Source organism: Mobula hypostoma, chromosome 3 (genome assembly GCF_963921235.1).
Source record: "Mobula hypostoma chromosome 3, sMobHyp1.1, whole genome shotgun sequence".
Lineage (NCBI taxonomy): Eukaryota > Metazoa > Chordata > Chondrichthyes > Myliobatiformes > Myliobatidae > Mobula > Mobula hypostoma.
In genome coordinates this window covers 47,549,318-47,567,993 of record NC_086099.1, presented here as the reverse complement: position 1 = coordinate 47,567,993, position 18,676 = coordinate 47,549,318, and the positions used below count along the sequence as shown (strand labels likewise).

At 40.0% G+C, this 18,676-nt stretch overlaps 1 protein-coding gene across 1 annotated transcript; it reads left to right on the top strand.

The window, feature by feature from the left end:
• The first annotated feature begins 237 nt into the window (after positions 1 to 237).
• Positions 238 to 6,461, top strand: LOC134343402 (bone morphogenetic protein 2-like). Its single transcript, XM_063042108.1, has 2 exons — positions 238 to 619; positions 3,566 to 6,461. Exons 1-2 carry the CDS (start codon positions 301 to 303, stop codon positions 4,360 to 4,362), a joined length of 1,116 nt encoding a protein of 371 aa, XP_062898178.1. The 5' UTR covers positions 238 to 300; the 3' UTR covers positions 4,363 to 6,461.
• The last annotated feature ends 12,215 nt before the right edge of the window (positions 6,462 to 18,676 follow it).

The following is an 18,676-nucleotide window of genomic DNA, read 5'->3' as shown; positions in this document are numbered from 1 at the left end:
CTAACGGCTACATTTATTAGCTTAAAATCACAATTTACAAAGTGTATTAAGTAGAAAAAAAGAGCCACTTTTAACATCGGCTATTGTGGGGATTATTACGCTGTTCGTCTGTGGGTGCTTTTAAACTAAGTTCTCTGTTCCTCTAAGATTATGAATAAACAAAAGGCGGTAGCAAACAGGGTCAACTTTGGACTCTATATAAACCCATGCAACCTTGCTCTGTTAACTGTAGAGAAAAGCAGCCAGAGTGAACACTAATCTCATCGTTTGCTGTGGCAGCATTTTCCAGACAGTGATCCCATGGAACTGCACAGATATTATTCCATATATCTTTATATTTATTTGGCATTGATGTGCAACACGAGTGGTGAGCTGAAACCTCAATCCAGTCTCCGGCAGAAACGTGAGACACAAATTCAGATTGAAGCAATTAAGAAAGCAATCATGGAACAACTAGGATTGGAAAAACCTCTTAAGCCCAGAATTAATATTTCTAGAACAGAGGAGGAGAAAATGTATAAACTTTATCTGCAGCGTGTGCGGAAATCCAACCAATATATTAGTTTGTTGAACAAGAAGTCCACCAGAATGGATTCTGTCAGCTCAGTTATTGTAAAGGGTAAGTGTCTGGTCACTCATGTACGTTTATATAATTAATGTGTAGTTGGACTGCTGTGTACTGTAATCAGAAGGCTTCTAAAAGTGAGGGGCAGCAGGGCTCAGCATGGCTTTCCGTCAGTGGCCACGTTTAAATTTCTGCACAAGCGCTAACATAATAGTATGTGTGGAGCAATATCAATATAGTTACAAATTAAAAATAGTGACGGTGTTGCCTCGTTCATTGAAAAATAAACAGGGCAAACTTCTGTTTCCTGTTCAGTGTGATAATTTTGGGCACATGCTTGGGCACAGTTCTTTTTAATACAACCCATTTTTAGAGAATGAAAATTGAGAAAATTAATATTAAATTCGAAAACTAACATGAATGAACAGCCTTCCAGCACCCTGTTGCTGATGATCAATACTGATAGAGTGGATTGTATAAAAATGTAGGCACGGTTTTGTTGTTTGGTAAATAGGTATTAATTTGCATAATCACTTTTGCAATTGATATCACTCTTTTGGGGGATATCTGCAACTTCAGGATTTTCAGAATGATTAGGTCATTTAAGGGTTGGCAGACCACTACCTGGGGTGGAATACTATAAGGATAAGTACCGGACCCTCAGATATCTTTCAGCTTCTCTAAGTGTCTAAGACGGGGTGAAACATATCCAAGTGTAGTATTGATACAAACCTAGATTGAGAAAGTTCACCGTGAGCATGGCATAGAATGACCTACACCAGTTAAGCCACCAGGTAGCAGGGAGGCAAATGGTATATACTGTGGGGAAAATAACGGGCACTTGGTTAGAAAAAGAAAAAAAAATGTTTTAAATGGTGAAACACTATTATTGGTGTACAGAAACATTTGTACACACTGATTCATAAGAAGAAACAATAAACATGCAAATACACCTAACAATTAGGAAGACAAATAATATGTAGTCTTTTACTGCAAAGAGGTTAGAGTATAAATCTACAAAGTCTTCTAGAGATTACATCAGGGTTTGGTGAGTTCTCAATTGGAAGGTTGTTTCCACTTTTGGTCTTTGTACCTAAAAGAAGATATGTTTACCTTAGAGACAGTGATCACAGACTTACTAGATTTATTCTGGAGATGAATGAGTTATCCTTAAAAAGAGTGAATTATTTTGGCTTTTACTAACTGGAATTTAGAAGAATGAGAAGTGATTTCATTAAGATGTACAATATTCCAAAAGGGACTGATAAGGTAGATCATGTGAGGTTGTTTCCTCTGTCTGGAGTCGAGAGCTATTGATGCTGTCTCAAAATGTGGAGCTGATCATTTAGGAATAGGGAGAAATGTCTTTAAGCAGAGGGTTGTAAATCTGTACAGTCGTCAGGCAAGCAGGTCTGAATATTCAGTCATCAGGATCTAACATTGATCTTGGACGTTAGGGATAATAGGGAGATTGGATTGGATAACTGAGATAGCATTTGTCAGCAGTAGTGTGGCACATAATGTTGCAAGTTCCAGTAACTCAGGTTCAATCCTGATTTTGAGTCCTGTCTGTGTGGAGTTTGGATGTTTTCCTTATGAGCAGAAGACTTACTCTTAGAGCACAAGTTTCCCTCAAAGGAATACTTACAGGTTTATTTGGCCACTGTGCTGTTTTTAACCTTCCAATTCTATTGTAGAAGTCACTAATTTATGTATTTTTAAAAGAAATTTATTGAGATGCAGTACAGAATAGGCCCTCGGACCCTTGGAGCTGTGCTGCCCAGATTTGACTCTAGCCTAACCACGAGACAAGTTACAATGACCAATTAACCTACAAACTGGTGTGTCTTTGGACTGTGGGAGGAAATCGGAACACCTGAAGAAAACCCACACAGTCAGGGGGAGAATGTACAAGAAACATACAAAATTTATATGGCAAGCGAATCAAGTTGTACCATAAAACGAAAACGGAAGGGAACAATCGAGCATTAATCCAAGTGTCTGATTTTCAAACCACCATCTGTAAGTCAAACACTATCATGACTTAGAAATGTTTTCCCACCCCTTATTGGTACTAAATCCTGGAACCTCCCTACCCAATGGATAGGGAGTGTTAAGCAGATCTGGTCATGGCCAATGCAGAGAAAATGCCAAGCCACTTATGGCAGAACTGTTCACTTCTGATATAGAGAGAGCTGGTTATCTGAAGCTATTGAACTTAAACTTGATTCTGGTAAACTGCAAAGTGGTAAGCAACAGTAACGATGAATGCAGTTGCTTTTGTTTTTATAATCTTCATAAAATCAAGTGAATGAGTGTAATAGTACCACTTCCAGTCTCAGTCTTGGACTATTTGCCATGAATCATCTATTTTACTCTCTCAGCATATAACCATCTAATGTGTGGGCAGATACAAATCAGTGCATATCCACTCCATAACAAATTGGAAAGAAGCAGTATATATTGCCACTTTGCAGCAAAATTTGTGACCAGTATTTTCAGAAGAGAACTGTAGGGAGAGAAAAGTAACAGGAAACTAAATGTGATTACAATAATTGTTGAAATCTTGATGGTACCAAATTATGTGATATTTCCCAACTTCAGAAGCTGTATGTCATAAAAATCTTTGTTTTTTTTAATATGGTGCAAATTACTTTCATATGGCCTTCTGACTCATTACCAAGCTAACACTATAATTTGAGTGATTTCAGCAATTAAATCTGGCGTGTGACTTCAGTCCATCTATTTGAGTCAGAGATGAGTGAGACCAATGCCTAAAATATTGAGTACAATTACACCACCTAAAGCCACAAGAGAAAAATATAAATAGCAAATATATTAGTGACTTCTACAACAGAATTGGACAGTTAAAAGCAGATGCCCAATTAATTTTCTCTCAAAAAAGGGTGAATAGAATTGAGACAATAGGATTGAAACTGAAGAATACAAGCATACACATAAATGACTGATTAATGCATATTCCTCTTGTTTTTGTAATAGGAACAAGTGATATGAGCAACAACAAACAACAACTGTACTTTAATGTTTCCAATGTCAAGAACATACTTGTCTTTCCTAAAGTAAAGGTCTTGAGAAGTGAACTTAGATTCTACAAGCGCAAATGTCAGAATGGAAATTTACATCAGAAAATGACGGATGAAAACCCACAGCTCGTAAAAGTCTACAACTTATTCAAGCCAGCAACTAATAAGGCAGAGATACAGCCTCATTTTCTTGGTTCTAAAGTCCTTACATCCAATTTTGAAAAAGTTGAAACATCTGACATTCAAAAAACTGTTGAACATTGGATAAATTATCCGCAGGAAAATTATGGTATTGAATTAGAGCTGCTTCCGTGGTTGTCCAGTCAAAAGCATGATTCTGAAGACAAAGTGTCTCTTGAAGTAGAACTGAAAATAGAAGTGCAAACAAATGTTAAAGAAATCCGGACACGTCGTGAAAGCTACACTGAGGACTGCCAGAGAAGCCAGATACGTTGTTGTAGGCGATCGCTACATGTGTCTTTTGAAGAGATTGGATGGTCAGGTTGGATCAGAGCCCCACTAAGTTACAATGCCTTTTATTGTGATGGGACATGTCCAGTAAAGTACAAACTGGCCACAATGCATACACTTATCAAATCAAAGATGCATCAACTTTCTAATGGAGCTATTCCAGCCCCCTGCTGTGTTCCTGCATCCTATGAGCCATTAACTTTGCTCCACTTTAACAGTAATGACAAATTAGTACTGACAGCATTTGATAACATGATTGTCTCCAAATGCCACTGTTCTTAATTTTATGAAATTTCAAATTTAGGTATTTATTGGAAGAATATTTATTGATATTTATGTGTTATACCTACTTAGGTTAAATATTATTATCCTGGTAATTATTATATTAATCCCTTCTAATAACAGTTCATTTTAATCAACATCAGATTAAAATAAGTATTACATGGATATGTCTTTCTGTATTTTTTTGTTCTCTATTAAAATGTAATGTCTGAAGATCCACATTCACATTGGTGGTTGATAGTGAATTGAAGCTTACACAAATTTCAATGAAAATCTTAGAGTCATGGAAAAGTACGGCACATATAGTCTATGCCAAGCCATTTAAACTGCCTACCCTTGTCGACCTGCACCAGGACCATAGACCTCCATACGCCTACCATCCATGTACCTATCCAAACTTCTCTTAAATGGTGAAATCGAGCTTGCATGCATCACTTGCACTGGCAGTTCATTTCACACTCTTATGACTCACTGAATGAAGCAGATTTCCCTCATGTTCCCCCTAAACTTTTCACCTTTCACCCTTAACCCACAACCTCTGGTTGTAGTCCCAGCTAACCCCAGTGGAAAAAGCCGTCTTGCATTTACCCTATTTTATACCCCTCATAATTTTATATACTTCCATCAAATCTCCTCTCAATTTTCTACATTCCAAGGAATAAAATTTATTCAATCTTTCTATATACCCCAAGTTCTCTGGACTGGGCAACATCCTAGTAAATTTTCTCTGCACTCTTTCAACCTTATTTACATCTTTTCTGTAGGTAGGTGATGAAAAACTGCACAAAATACTCTAAATTAGGCATCACCAATGTCCTATACAGCTTCAACATAACATCCCATTTTCTGTACTCAATACTTGTGTACAAAAGTATCTTTATGACCATATCTACCTGTGACACTACTTTCAATGAATTATGGACCTGTATTCCCAGATCTCTTTGTTCTACCGCACTCCTCAGTGCCCTACCGTTCACTGTGTAAGACCTACCCTGGTTGGTCCTACCAAAGTGCAACATCTTGTACTTGTCTGCATTAAATAACATCTGCCATTTTTTCAGCCCATTGTTCCAGTTGGTACAGATTCTGAAGTGGATAGTCTTCATCACTGACCATAATCTTGGTGTCATCCACAAGTTTTGCTGATCCATTTAACCACTTTATCATCCAGATTGTTGATATGGATGACAAACAACAATGGACCCAGCACCGATCCCTGTGGCACTCCACAAGTCACAGGCCTCCAGTCAGAGAGGCAACCATCTACTACCACTCTCTGGCTTCTCCCACAAAACTAATGTCTAAACCAATTTACTACCTCATTTCAATGCTGAGCAACTGACCTTTTTGACCAAATTGGCGGGAGGAGAGAGAGCAGCGCACTGCGCGTGCGCAGCCCTCCGGTGAAAAATGATATTGTATCCATTAAGTAGGGGCTGTGGACAATTTTGATTTGATGGAGACGGACGTGAAAGCACAGAGGAACATCTGGAAAAATTTCTGAAACGCCAGTTCGCTGCTGTTGTTACTGCGCAGTCGGGAATCTTTTGGAGGGAAGGCCTCAGAATCCCTGGCTTTGCCTGCTGTTGGCGACCGAGATGGAGGTCGAATCGTTCAGATAGAGATGGCGCTCAGTACTTGGTGTCGGAGAGCTGATCAGAGTTCTAAATTTTCGGATGACTCAGAGTCGGACCGTGGTCGGGTATGGCAGGGAGAGTTTTTCTTCCTTCTTCCGTCTGCGTGAGATTTGGGACATTTGAGAGACTTTGAACTTTTACTGTGCTCATGGACTTCTTCATCAAGTTATGGTATTGTTGCACTGTTGTAACTATATGTTATAATTATGTGGTTTTGTTAGTTTTTTTCAGTCTTGGTCTGTCCTGTGTTTTGTGATATCACACCGGAGGAAGTAGTGTATCATTTCTTAATGCATGCATTACTAAATGGCAATAAAAGAGGACTGCGTGTCTTCATAATCTAAATTCCCATGCGGGACCTTGTCAGATGCCATACAATAGTCCATGCAGACAACATCCACTGCCTTGCCTTCATCATCTTTCCTGGTATATTCTTCGAAGAACTCTATACGATTGGTTAGACATGACCTACCATGCAGAAAGCCATGCTGACTATCCCTAATCCATTCATGTCTATCCAAATACTCATATATTCGGTTCGTTAGGATACCTTCCAATATCTTTCCCACTGCTGATGTCAGGCTCACTGGCCTATAATTTCCTTGATTATTTTTAGAGCCTTTCTTAAGCGACGGAATAACATTGGCTAACCTCCAATCCTCCAATGCCACCTGTCACTAAGGATGATTTAAATACCTCTGCTAGAACTCCAGCAATTTCTGAACTTGCCTTCTTTAGGGTCTGAGGGAACACCTTGACAAGCCCTGGTGATTTTTCCACCCTAATTTGTCTCAAGACAGCAAACACCTCCTCCTCTGTAATCTATATAGGGTCCATGACTTTGCTACTGTTTTGCCTCACTTCTATAGACTCTGTTCATTTCGTGAGTAAATGTAGATGGAAAAATGCATTTAAGATTTCCCCCATCTCTTTTGGCTACACACATGGATTATCATTCTGTTCTTCCAGAGGACCAGTTTTGTCCCTTGCAGTCCTTTTGCTCTTAGCATTTCTGTAGAATCCATTAGGCAACCTCATGCTTTCTTTTAGCCCTCCTGATTTCTTTCGTTAGTGTCCTCTTGTATTTTCATGTGCACCTCATTTATTCCTGCCTACTTATAACTGCAATGCACCTCCTTCTTTTTCTAAACCAGGGCCACAATATCTCTGGAAAACCAAGGTTTCCTACACCTGTAATCTTTACCTTTTACTCTGACAGCACATACCATCTTCTGCTCTCTCTCAAAATCTCACTTTTGAAGGCCTTCCACTTACCAAGTACACCATTGCCAGAAAACAGCCTGTCCCAATCCACACTTGCCAGGTCCTTTCTCATTCCATCAAAATTGGCCTTTCTCCAATTTACAATCGCAACCCATTGACCAGACCTATTTTTTTCCGTAATTACTTTGAAACTAATGGGATTATTACTACTAGATGTAAAGTGTTCACCTACACAAACTCTGGTCACTTGCCCTGTCTCATTCCCTAGCAGCAGTTTAGAGTGAAGACTAATTGAATAAAACCATAGCATCAATGTATTTGGAACTTGCTACCTTGGCAGAACCCTAATTCTGTGGATAAATCAAGGTTCTGCTGAAGTTATGATAGTGGAATGAGAGGAGATGTGAGGAAAATAACCAATTAACCCCTCAGATTTCTGACTTTTCATTACCTGAATGATGCCTGACACTTTCCACAACTTTTTGTGCTCTAACAGAAAGATATTCTGAAAAAGAGATAGGGACAGAATCATTATATGAGACATTAAACCTAAATTTTGAGTCAATAGTAAATCAGTGATATCTCCTGCTAACCCTCGAGAAAGCTCCTAACAATGATTTGGTGATCTCTCTGCTTTCAGCATCTGCCTGAAGAGCGAATCCTATCTATGAATTCTCATAGGGAACAGTCCAAGAATCAATCTTTGATTATGCCTTTCAACATTGCATAGTATATTAAATAAATGCATTTGTAAATCAGATAGTGGTTAAGATTTCATAATGAAATCCTTTAATAAATATTTTGATTTAGAATCTTATATGTTGAAATATACATAACAGAAAGTTACAATCTGTGTGCTTAAAATTATCTTTTGAGGTCATATCGTTTACTTGAGTAATTATGACAAAAGCATTACTTTGGCCTCAGGTAAGAAAATGATTATATTTTCAGAGGATTTTATGGTGTTACTGCTTTATAAGTAGCTTAAATGTGGAGAAAAATACAAATATTCTTTAGAGATATTAGTGAATCATAAAATCCTAAATCAAACAGCAACAGAGACAGGCCATTCTACCCATAGTCTGCAGCAACCACCAAACACCAATTAACACTAATCCTGTTCTATTTTATTCTCCCCTCTACCACCAGATTCCATCACTCACCCACACAACCCGGAACGATTTACAGTGGCTAGTTAACCTGTTGATTTGTGCATCTCTGGAATGTGGGACCAAACCAGAGCACCTAGAGGAAACTCGTATGTTCATATGGAGTAGGTACGATCTCCATCCAGATAACACCGCTGGTCAGGATCGCACCCAGGCTGTTGGACCTGTGAGGCAGTTGTTCTATTGAAGGTATTATTGTGCTGTCCCATCATGTGTCGAAAAATTAACAACAACCTTGTTAAAATACCTAAATGAAAGTCCTTACGTTACTTCCTGTGTGCACTTTATCTGTATCTGGATGTTTCTTGGATTTGATTATAATCTGGATGATGCAGTTTAGAATCAGAATCAGAATCAGGTTTATTATCAACGGCATGTGGTGTGAAATTTGTTAACTTAGCAGCAACAGTGCAATGAAATACATAATCTAGCAAATAAGTAAATCAATTACGTATATTGAATAGATTTAAAACAGCGTGCAAAAAACAGAAATACTGTATATTAAAAAAAGTGAGGTAGTGTCCAAAGCTTTAAAATCCATTTAGGAATCGAATGGCAGAGGGGAAGAATCTGTTCCTGAATCGCTGGGTGTGTGCCTTTTGGCTTCTGTACCTCCTACCTGATGGTAGAAGTGAGAAAAGGGCATGCCCTGGGTGCTGGAGGTCCTTAATAATGGACACTGCCTTTCTGAGACACCGCTCCCTAAAGATGTCCTGGGTACTTTGTAGGCTAGTGCCCAAGATGGAGCTGACTAGATTTACAACCCTCTGCAGCTTCTTTAGGTCCTGTGCAGTAGCCCCTCCATACCAGACAGTGATGCAGCCTGTCAGACTGCTCTCCATGGTACAACTTTTGACTGTATTTGTTGACGTGCCAAATCTCTTCAAACTCCTAATAAAGTATAGCTGCTGTCTTGCCTTCTTTATGACTACATCAATATGTTGGGACCAGGTTAGATCCTCAGAGATCTTGACACTGAGGAACTTGAAACTGCTCACTCTCTCCACTTTTGATCCCTATGAGGATTGGTATGTGTTCCTTCATCTTACTCTTCCTGAAGTCCACAATCAGCTCTTTCATCTTACCGACGTTGAGTGCCAGGTTGTTGCTGTGGCACCATTCCACTAATTGGCATATCTCACTCCTGTACGTCCAAACACCACCTGATTAAATCCAAGAACACCACTTGATTAAACCTAGAAGGGTGAACAAACAGATGAGCCTAGGAATAATTAATTTGTCTTTCGCAGTTTAAAGGTTGTCACATGCACATTGAAACATGGAACCATACCGAGAAATGCATCATTTGCGTCAATGGTGTGCTGGGAGCAGCCCACAAAGTGGCACGATAGTTCAAACATTATACAGTGCCAGTGATCACTGATCGGGGTAATTCCTGCCACTGTCTGTAAGGAGTTTGTACGTCCTCCTCATGACAACATAGGTTTCCTCCAGGTGCTCCAGTTTCTTCCCACATTCCAAAGACATACCGATTCAGGTTAGTAGGTTGTAGGCTTGCTATGTTGGCGCCAGAATCATGGCAACACTTGCGGGCTGCCCCCAGCACAATCTTCGTTGATGAGATTGGCACAAATGAGGCACTTCACTGTGTGTTTTGACTGCTTGATGTACACATAACAAATAATGCTTATTTTTAATCTTTCAAGTATTACCACACTTCTGGTGCCAACATAGAGTGTCCACAGCTTACTAACCTTTACTAACATACGTTTTTAGAATGTAGGAGGAAACAGGAGCATCTGGAGGAAACCCACACAGTCGCGGGGGAAATGTACGGACATCAGTGAAAACTGAACATCGAACCTGATGATTGGCATTGGAAAAGATGACACTAACTGCTTGGCTACAGTGCCTCCCACAGTTTATAGATCCATAGGCCACTTGAAGTTGCAATTTAATTTATTTTGCAGGAAGATTAACAATGGAATCTTTCTGCAGCTGAACAGAAAGAGTATTTCTCTTCAGCCAATTTTCAGGATAGTTGAAACATTTAACCTGTTAAATTACACATCCTCATAATATGGAACATGTATAAATCATTTTATTCTTGCACTTTACATAGCACGTGTTTTGTACTGATTTTCAAATGGATGAATTGACAGCTGATGTCACATCTCTGATGCCTAAATTATGTAAGTACACATAAGAGCAAGAAACAAATTTTATTTGCACAAATTATAAACAAATGTCACCATTGTGAATTTGACCCACTTTTTAAAATAAGTTTATTGATACTTTGTAAAGTTGCATTCCATCCTTCCAAAACAAAAAAAAACAGAGAATAAAGAGGGATTTCGAGTTATCATTTTGGAGAAAAGACTGATAAGAAGTGCTTAAAATGAAAAGGATTGATTTGCGCGAGCAGCAATTTAGGTGCTCTGTAGGTTTACAGTTTCATGTGTTTGATGTGTTGCCCCATGTGCAAGGACATATCCTGACTCACTGTCATTAATCATATGGATAGGTTAACTGAATGGGCCAAGGTCTGGCAGATGGAACACAACGCTGGTAAATGCGAGTTCATCCACTTTGGAAGGAATAATAGAAGAGCTGATTATTAGTTAAATGGTGAAAGATTGCAGCATGCTGTTGTGAAGAGGGACTTGGGAGTGCTTGTTCATGAGTCGCAAAAAGTTGACTTGCAGGTACAACAGGTTATTAAGAAGGCAAACGGAATGTTGGCCTTCACTGCTAGAGGGATTGAATTCAAAAGCAGGGAAGTTATGTTGCAACTATACAGGGTACTGGTGAGGCCACACCTGGAGTACTGTGTGTAGTTCTGGTCTCCATACTTGAGGAAGGATATACTGGCTTTGGAGGCAGTGAAGAGGAGGTTCATGAGGTTGATTCCAGAGATGCAGGGGTTAACCTATGAGGAGAGATTGAGTCGCCTGGGACTATACTCTCTGGAGTTCAGAAGAATGAGAAGGGATCTTATAGAAATATACAAAATTTCAAAAGGGGTAGATAAGATAGAAGTAGGAAAGTTGTTTCCATTGGTAGGTGAGACTAGAACTAGGGGACATTGCCTCAAGATTCAGGGGAGAAGATTTAGGATGGAGATGAGGAGAAACTGTTTTTCCCAGAGAACAGTGAATCTGTGGAATTCTCTGCCCAGGGAAGCAGTTGAGGCTTCCTCACTAAATATATTTAAGAAACAGTTAGATAGGTTTTTACATAGTAGGGGAATTAAGGGTTATGGGGAAAAGGCAGGTAGATGGAGCTGAGTTTACGGACAGATCAGCCATGATCTTATTGAACGGCGGGGCAGGCTCGATGGGCCGGATGGCCTATTCCTGCTCCTATTTCTTATGTTCTTATGTTCGATAACCTATTTAGCCATCTTTTAAATGGGATGCATGAACATTTAAAATGTAGGGTTTATAGACGTAAGTATTTTAAGGTAGCAGCATTGAGGATCTTAAGTTGAATGGAAGTAATAGCATTATTCATCTCATAATGTAGAGAGCCAGATGAATTTGATGGGAGTTCAGCACAGTAAAGCTTTCAAAACCGAACACCCTCAGGACCTTGGTGGTGTTGGATTGGCAGGTTTTACAGACAATTGCATATTACTCCTATTAACACCTCGACACACTTTTAAATCACTTTTTTAAAGATGTTACAGTGTAGTGTAATAGATTTTCCAGAGAATCCAGTGAATTTCAAGTCAATGCCTGAAGTGGGGCCCAGTTGGTTTAAAGCATGAATGGGAAACAGGACCTTGTTGTTTGAAGGAAAATGTGTGTTTAGAGTGTGCTAAACAGAGCCCTGGCGTGTTTACAGGGAGTGTGTGAAACAGCGCACTGGTGTGTTTAGATGGAAAGTGTGAAACGGGGCTTGAATGAGCTCAAAGGGAATGAGGTCTGGGTGAGTATAAAGGGAGAGGTGGAAGGAGTGTGCAAGATGTCGAGCAGACACTTAGTGCATCAAGACAATTTTACTATTTTGCAAAGGTTTTTGATTTAGATAGCGAGTAGTACGACAAGATTGCTAACCTAAGAAAACAGATCTGAAATTATTAGCGAGTAGCCAATTTGCTTTTCTCTGCCAGTGGAATACATTATCTAAATGGGGGAACAGAAGCAAACTCAACAGTACTTTCAGAAACAAAATTGCTTAAAAAGGAAAGAAAATGCAGTTATGTGGAAAGGACAGTGTGAACTTGATAATTGGTAGCTGTAGAGATCTTGTATCGGCACAATAGTATGAATAGCCTCCTTCTGTGCCATATCGTCTCATGGAACATTCTGAATTCCTAGCTATATTGAATGATTGATTATCTAACCCCACATCACACATTATACATCCTAGGCAAATGTCATTCATAATCAATACTTCTGCTTCTATCTATAATGGAGATCTGCTTCTATCTATTTTCAATAAGGCATTTATTAATTCTTTTATCCAACCGTCAAACCATTTGAACAGGGTCATATTAACTTCAACCCCAACAAAATAGAAAAGCTGCCAGTCACTAAACAGGAGAATGTGACCTCTCTTTAGCTCTTTGCTTTCACTCTGCAAGACTCCTTTGAAGTTCATCCCTGGGATTCATATCTGCATTAAAGGCAGTGAACAAATTGTTCTGAAGGTAATACGCAGAGGCCAGAAAAATGTGCCAATTAAATAAAGCACAGAGAGATATTGAGACACAAACAAATAAAGTAACCTGGATTGCAGAGTGGGTGGGTTCATGCCACACATCCTATTTAAATCTCAGTTTTTTTTTACTTTGAACATAAACGTTAATTGGGTGCCTGACTCAAACCGCCCTGCAATTACAGCTCTAAATGGAATCTCCAATATCTTCTCATAATATTCCAGTAAAATACCTACGAATTCTTGTATATTTCCAAGAGGACCACAACCTTGTTGTAGGGTTTGGAGTGCCTCAATGATACAGAGGGCCATTTTGTTTGGAATCAGGGCTTTGTGCTTTGGCTCTTGGTAGGGTCACACATGTCAAACAGGTCAAAGTGTAGAGGCCAGACTAAGAGTAGTTCACTGGTCCTCCAGGTTCAGGGATTCAGCTCAAGGCTAACAACCCTGACTGGTAAAACAACATTGTTACGGAAACAGAATGAAGAATCCTTCTACATCTGAGGTTGACTGTATTCCTGAGTCTCCTGCTGGAGCTTACATGACTGACAGCATTAAAAACCGAGCTACTGACAAAATGAAGGAAGCCCTGAACACCACCATAGATGGAGGAACTTCATTACTGCCCTAAATGTCAGCAGCATAACAGGCAGTAGAGATTCTCATAAAATTTTGTTTTGTTTTTACAGTCAATGTCCTTACACAATCAAGAAAGCCTATAACGTAGATTCTCAGCGACTCAGAATCAGAATCAGGTTTATTATCACCATTATAACTTAGCAACATCAGTACAATGCAATACATGATAATATAGAAAGAAAAAATAAGTAAGTATATCAATTGCAGTAAGTAGATATATTTGTATATTGAATAGATCAAATCTAGTGCAAAAACAGAAAAAATATATATTAAAAAAGTGAGGAAGCATTCATGGGTTCAACATCCATTTAGGAATTGTGTGGCAAAGGGAAAGAAGATGTTCCTGAATCACTGAGTGTGTGCCTTCAGGATTCTGTACCTCATTCCTGACAGTAACAGTGAGAAAAGGGCATGTCCTGGGTGATGAGAGTCCTTAATAATGGATGTTGCCTTTCAGAAGCACCACTCCTTGAAGATGTCTTGGACACTACGGAGACCAGTACCCAAGATGGAGCTGCCTAATTTTTCAACTTTCTGCAGCTTCTTTCAGTCCTGTGCAGTAGCGCCCCCCCCCCCCCCCACGTATCAGACAGTGATGCAGCCTGTCAGAATGCTTTCCACGGAACATTTATAGAAATTTTCAAGTGTTTTAGTTGACCAATCAAATCTCTTCAAGCTACTAATGATATATGGCACCGTCTTGCCTTCTTTATACCTGTAGTGATATGTTGGGAGTAGGTTAGATCCTCAGAGATCTTGACACCCAGGAACTTGAAATTGCTCACTCTCTCCACTTCTGATCCCTATGAAGATCGGTTCGTGTTCCCTCGTCTTACCCTTCCTGGTCCACAATCAGTTCCTTCATCTTACTGACATTGAGTGCAAGCTTGTTGATACAACACCGCTCAGCTAGCTGATATATTTTGCTCCTGTATGCCTTCTCATCTCCAACAGATTCTACCAAAAATAGTTGCATTATCAGCAAACTGATAGATGGTATTTGATACCTAGCCACACAGTCATGGGTATAGAGGGAGTAGAGCAGAAGGCTTGAGGTGTGCCAGTGCTCACTGTCAGCGAGGAGGAGATATTATCACCAATCCGCACAGATTGTGGTCTTCCAGTTATGAAGTCGAGGACCCAATTGCAGAGGCCCAGGTTCTGTAGCTTATCGATCAGGACTGTGGGAATGATGTTGTTAAACACTGAGCTATTTTAAATGAACAGCATCCTGACATACATTTTTGTATTGTCCAGGTGCTCTAAAGCCGCGTAAAAGCCATTGGGATTGTGTCTGCCGTAAACCTATTGTAAGGATAGGCAAATTGCAATGGGTCCAGGTCCTTACAGAAAGGGAGTTGATTCTGGCCATGACCAACCTCTCAAAGCATTTCATCACTGTAAATGTGTGTGCTGCTGACTCATACAGCAAAGAAGGAAATCATTTAGATCTTGTTTTATAAAGGCATTCGGGATGAGGCACAGGGATAATAGGTGAACAGACCTAGTTCTAGATCATGAAAATCTGCAATAAAAACTGAAAATCTGCAATAAAAACTGAAAATCTGCCGGTCCGGCAGCATCTGTGAAAATGGACCAGAGTAGTGATTCAGAATAAAGGCACACTTTTGGAATTGGGTCCTGTTGGGAATTGAAGCCATATACTAGGGAGGCAGATTAGAACATAAGACCATAAGACCATGAGAAAAAACCTCACTTATAGACATTGGAGAAAAAAGTGATGGTGGAAGTAGGGAGCACTTTGCGTCAGAAGAGATGTCAAGGCTCACGTATTTGAGGAGACAGATGATTACAACAGATTTGAAGAGGAAACATGCGGTGAGAACACATGTGGGAGCTGTTAACAACACTAAATGGCACATGACAGATTCAGCCAAGGGTTATGCACAGTTCTCCAGTCACGTTCCACCTCTGTGGAGAAGGGGAAACATGCTTCCAGGTGAAAATTGTCTTCCATGCTGACAGGAGCAATAATGGTAAAATGCATCTGGAAATCCCAGATTCTTCACGGAGTCCATTGAGCAGTGAGATCTTCTACAGACCTCTCAGCTCTCAGGCTGGGGAACTTACCTGGTGAGCCTACACAGGGTTGAACCTCAGTAGCATAAAGCAGACCCTATTCAAATGATTGGAAGGAGGTGGCTGCTGGATGAAAGGTTTATTTATTTAAATTATTTTAATTGTTTTTCATTGATTTTATTGCCTAAATGTGTGTATTGGCATTTTAAGTGTGAAACATTAATTTATCAAACAAATTTCAGATTTTTAACAAACTTTCGATGTCAAGGATATTCACGAGTAAGACCAACAGCTGTAACACAGGATCGGCCTAGAGACAGGGCCTTGAGGCTGTCAGATAGTTTGTGTGAGAACAGCCATTATCTGTGCTGAGGCTGTCCCTATGCTGCACGCTCCCATGTAGGCTGCCAGTGTAGACGGCCAGTGTAAGGCTGCCAGTGTAGATGGCCAGTGTAAGGCTGCCAGTGTAGGCTGCCAGAGTAAGGCTGTCAGTGTAGGCTGCCAGTGTAAGGCTGCCAGAGTAAGGCTGTCAGTGTAGGCTGCCAGTGTAGACGGCCAGTGTAAGGCTGCTCTGGCTGCCACACTGAAGCAACAGCAAATCTCATGGGCAGGCAACCTTCAATTTGGACACAATAGAATGTTTGGCCCAACATCTCATTTAGCAATATGCTGAACTGAGTTCTAATTATTATTATACTTGATAGTTACTTGCTTTCAAAAGCAGAAGATGGAGCTGTGGTTAGACCATAATACAAAAAGTTACAGTTTATACTGGAAGTTAACAAGCAGACTTGGTTTTAGGTCATTAATCAAATTTTGGAATGTAGGAGGTTTCTGTTTCATTTTGTTTGAGTATTTTGTTTTGATCTATGACTTAACAGGCATTTGGAGTAACTTGGTATAATGTAATAATGAACTCCCTTTAGCTCTGTGGTAATCCTACTGTTTTGAGGCTCTTGTTTGCCTCATTTCTTGTGCTCACATCCATGATTTACGGGAACAAAAACCATTTATTATAAATGGTTGAAGGATAATTGATTTGTTTTTGGCAGAAATTAAATTCAAACATTGCTTAGATATTAGGTTTCATAAACAGAATGAAGAGGAAGGGGAGTTCATTTCAGCATATGTAGCTGATTTGAAGAAACTGTCTGAGAAATTCTGCAAGTTTACTAAGCTCCCCATCTACATTTTCATCAGTTCAGAATTCAAACAGCTAATTTGCCATGGATCCCATATCTAAATCTTTCGGATTATCCTCCCATGAGGGACTTTGACAAACACCTTCCTAAAATCCATGTAGACATCATCCACTACCCTACCCCTCACCAATCTCTCTCATCACCTTGTCAAAAACTCAGTCAACACGACCTGCCACGCACAAAGCCATGCCAGCTCTCCCTGATTACACCATGAGCTTCCAAATACTCACGTAAGGTGTTTCTTCTTTGTTATGTGAAAATTAAAATGGCTTCTTTGTTACGTTAATCTTTTATGTTACTGTGCATGTGAATTAAAATGGCTTCTTTGTTACATTAATCTTTTATGTTACTGCGCATGTGAATTAAAATGGCTTCTTTGTTACGTTAATCTTTTATGTTACTGTGCATGTGAATTAAAATGGCTTCTTTGTTACGTTAATCTTTTATGTTACTGCGCATGTGAATTAAAATGGCTTCTTTGTTAAATGTTGAGAAAGTCTCCAGCTAGCACTTTGCTTGGGTTATAACAGATAGCAGAGTACTGTGAACCAATGGGTGTCCATGTTATTCTTTCTTGGGATGATATGCTGTCTCATATGGCTGGGAACCAGGGGCTTTTGGCGGGGAGTCGGAGGAGAGACCGTGAGGACGACGGACGTGCGGGGAAAGCTCCGGTTGATCACTCTGGGTGGTCTGAGCTGCGAGTTGACGGGGTCAGAGTGGTCCCGAAGAGGTCCCCGAGCTCCAACGTGTGCATGAAGAAACTGAACTTTGATAAGTCTGGTGCCTTTTCCATTCCTCTTTTTGTTTTGAACTTCTATTAATCTCATAGACCTAGTAATATCTATAAAGTGTAATTGGTAAAACGTACAGTGTGTGCTGGCTGATGATTGATGTTTGAAGCTGAATCAGGTGGCAGTTGTACAGCAACTGACATAACTGGTAGACAAGGTGGGCAGCGGACGGGGTTTCCCCTAGATAATATAGCTGAGCGTTACACTCATATATACTATTCCTAAGAATTTTCTCCATCAACTTCCCTACATCTGACGCGAAACTCACTGGTCTATAGTTTCCAGGATTTCTCCTTCTTAAATAGAGGTACAACATTAGCCACTCGCCAGTCCTCTGGGACTTTGCCTGTGCCTAGAGAGGACACAAAGATACTGGTCAAGGCCCCAGCAATCTTATCTCTTACCTCCTTCATTGGTGTGGAAGACTAGCAAAGAATACCATGTGCAGTTGTGGACAGAGAAATGGCAGATGGAGTTTAACCCAGATAAGTAAGAGCTGTTGCACCTCAGTAGGGCAAATGCAAGGAGACAGTACATTGTAAAGGGAAAGATTCTTAACAGTGTTGCTGAGCAGAGAGATCTTGGGATCCAAGTTCATTGCTCCTTGAAAGTGGCTACGCAGGTCGATAGGGTGGTTAAGAAGGCTATGCAATGCTTGCTTTTACAAGTTAAGGCATTGTGTTCAAAAGCCAAGTGGTTTTGTTGCAACTTTATAAAACTCTGGTTAGATCATATCTGGAGTATTGTGTACAGTTCTGGCTGCTCCACTGTAGGAAGGATGTTGAGGCTTTGGAGAGGGTGCCGAAGGTTTACCACAACGTTGCCTGGTTTGGAGGTATGTGCTGTCATGAGAGGCTGGATAAACTTGGGTTATTTTCTATGGAGCGGCAGAGACTGAGGTGAGATCTGATAGATGTTTATACGATTATGAGAGGTGTAGATAAATAGAGAGTATTTGTTTCTTAGGGTAGAAATGCCTAATACCA

Bases quoted from the DNA above. Each gene is read 5' to 3' on its own strand.
- LOC134343402 (XM_063042108.1), top strand. From the start codon at position 301: ATGGAACTGCACAGATATTATTCCATATATCTTTATATTTATTTGGCA. The intron at 620-3,565 runs GTAAGTGTCTGG...TTTTTGTAATAG, and splicing joins CAGCTCAGTTATTGTAAAGG to GAACAAGTGATATGAGCAAC.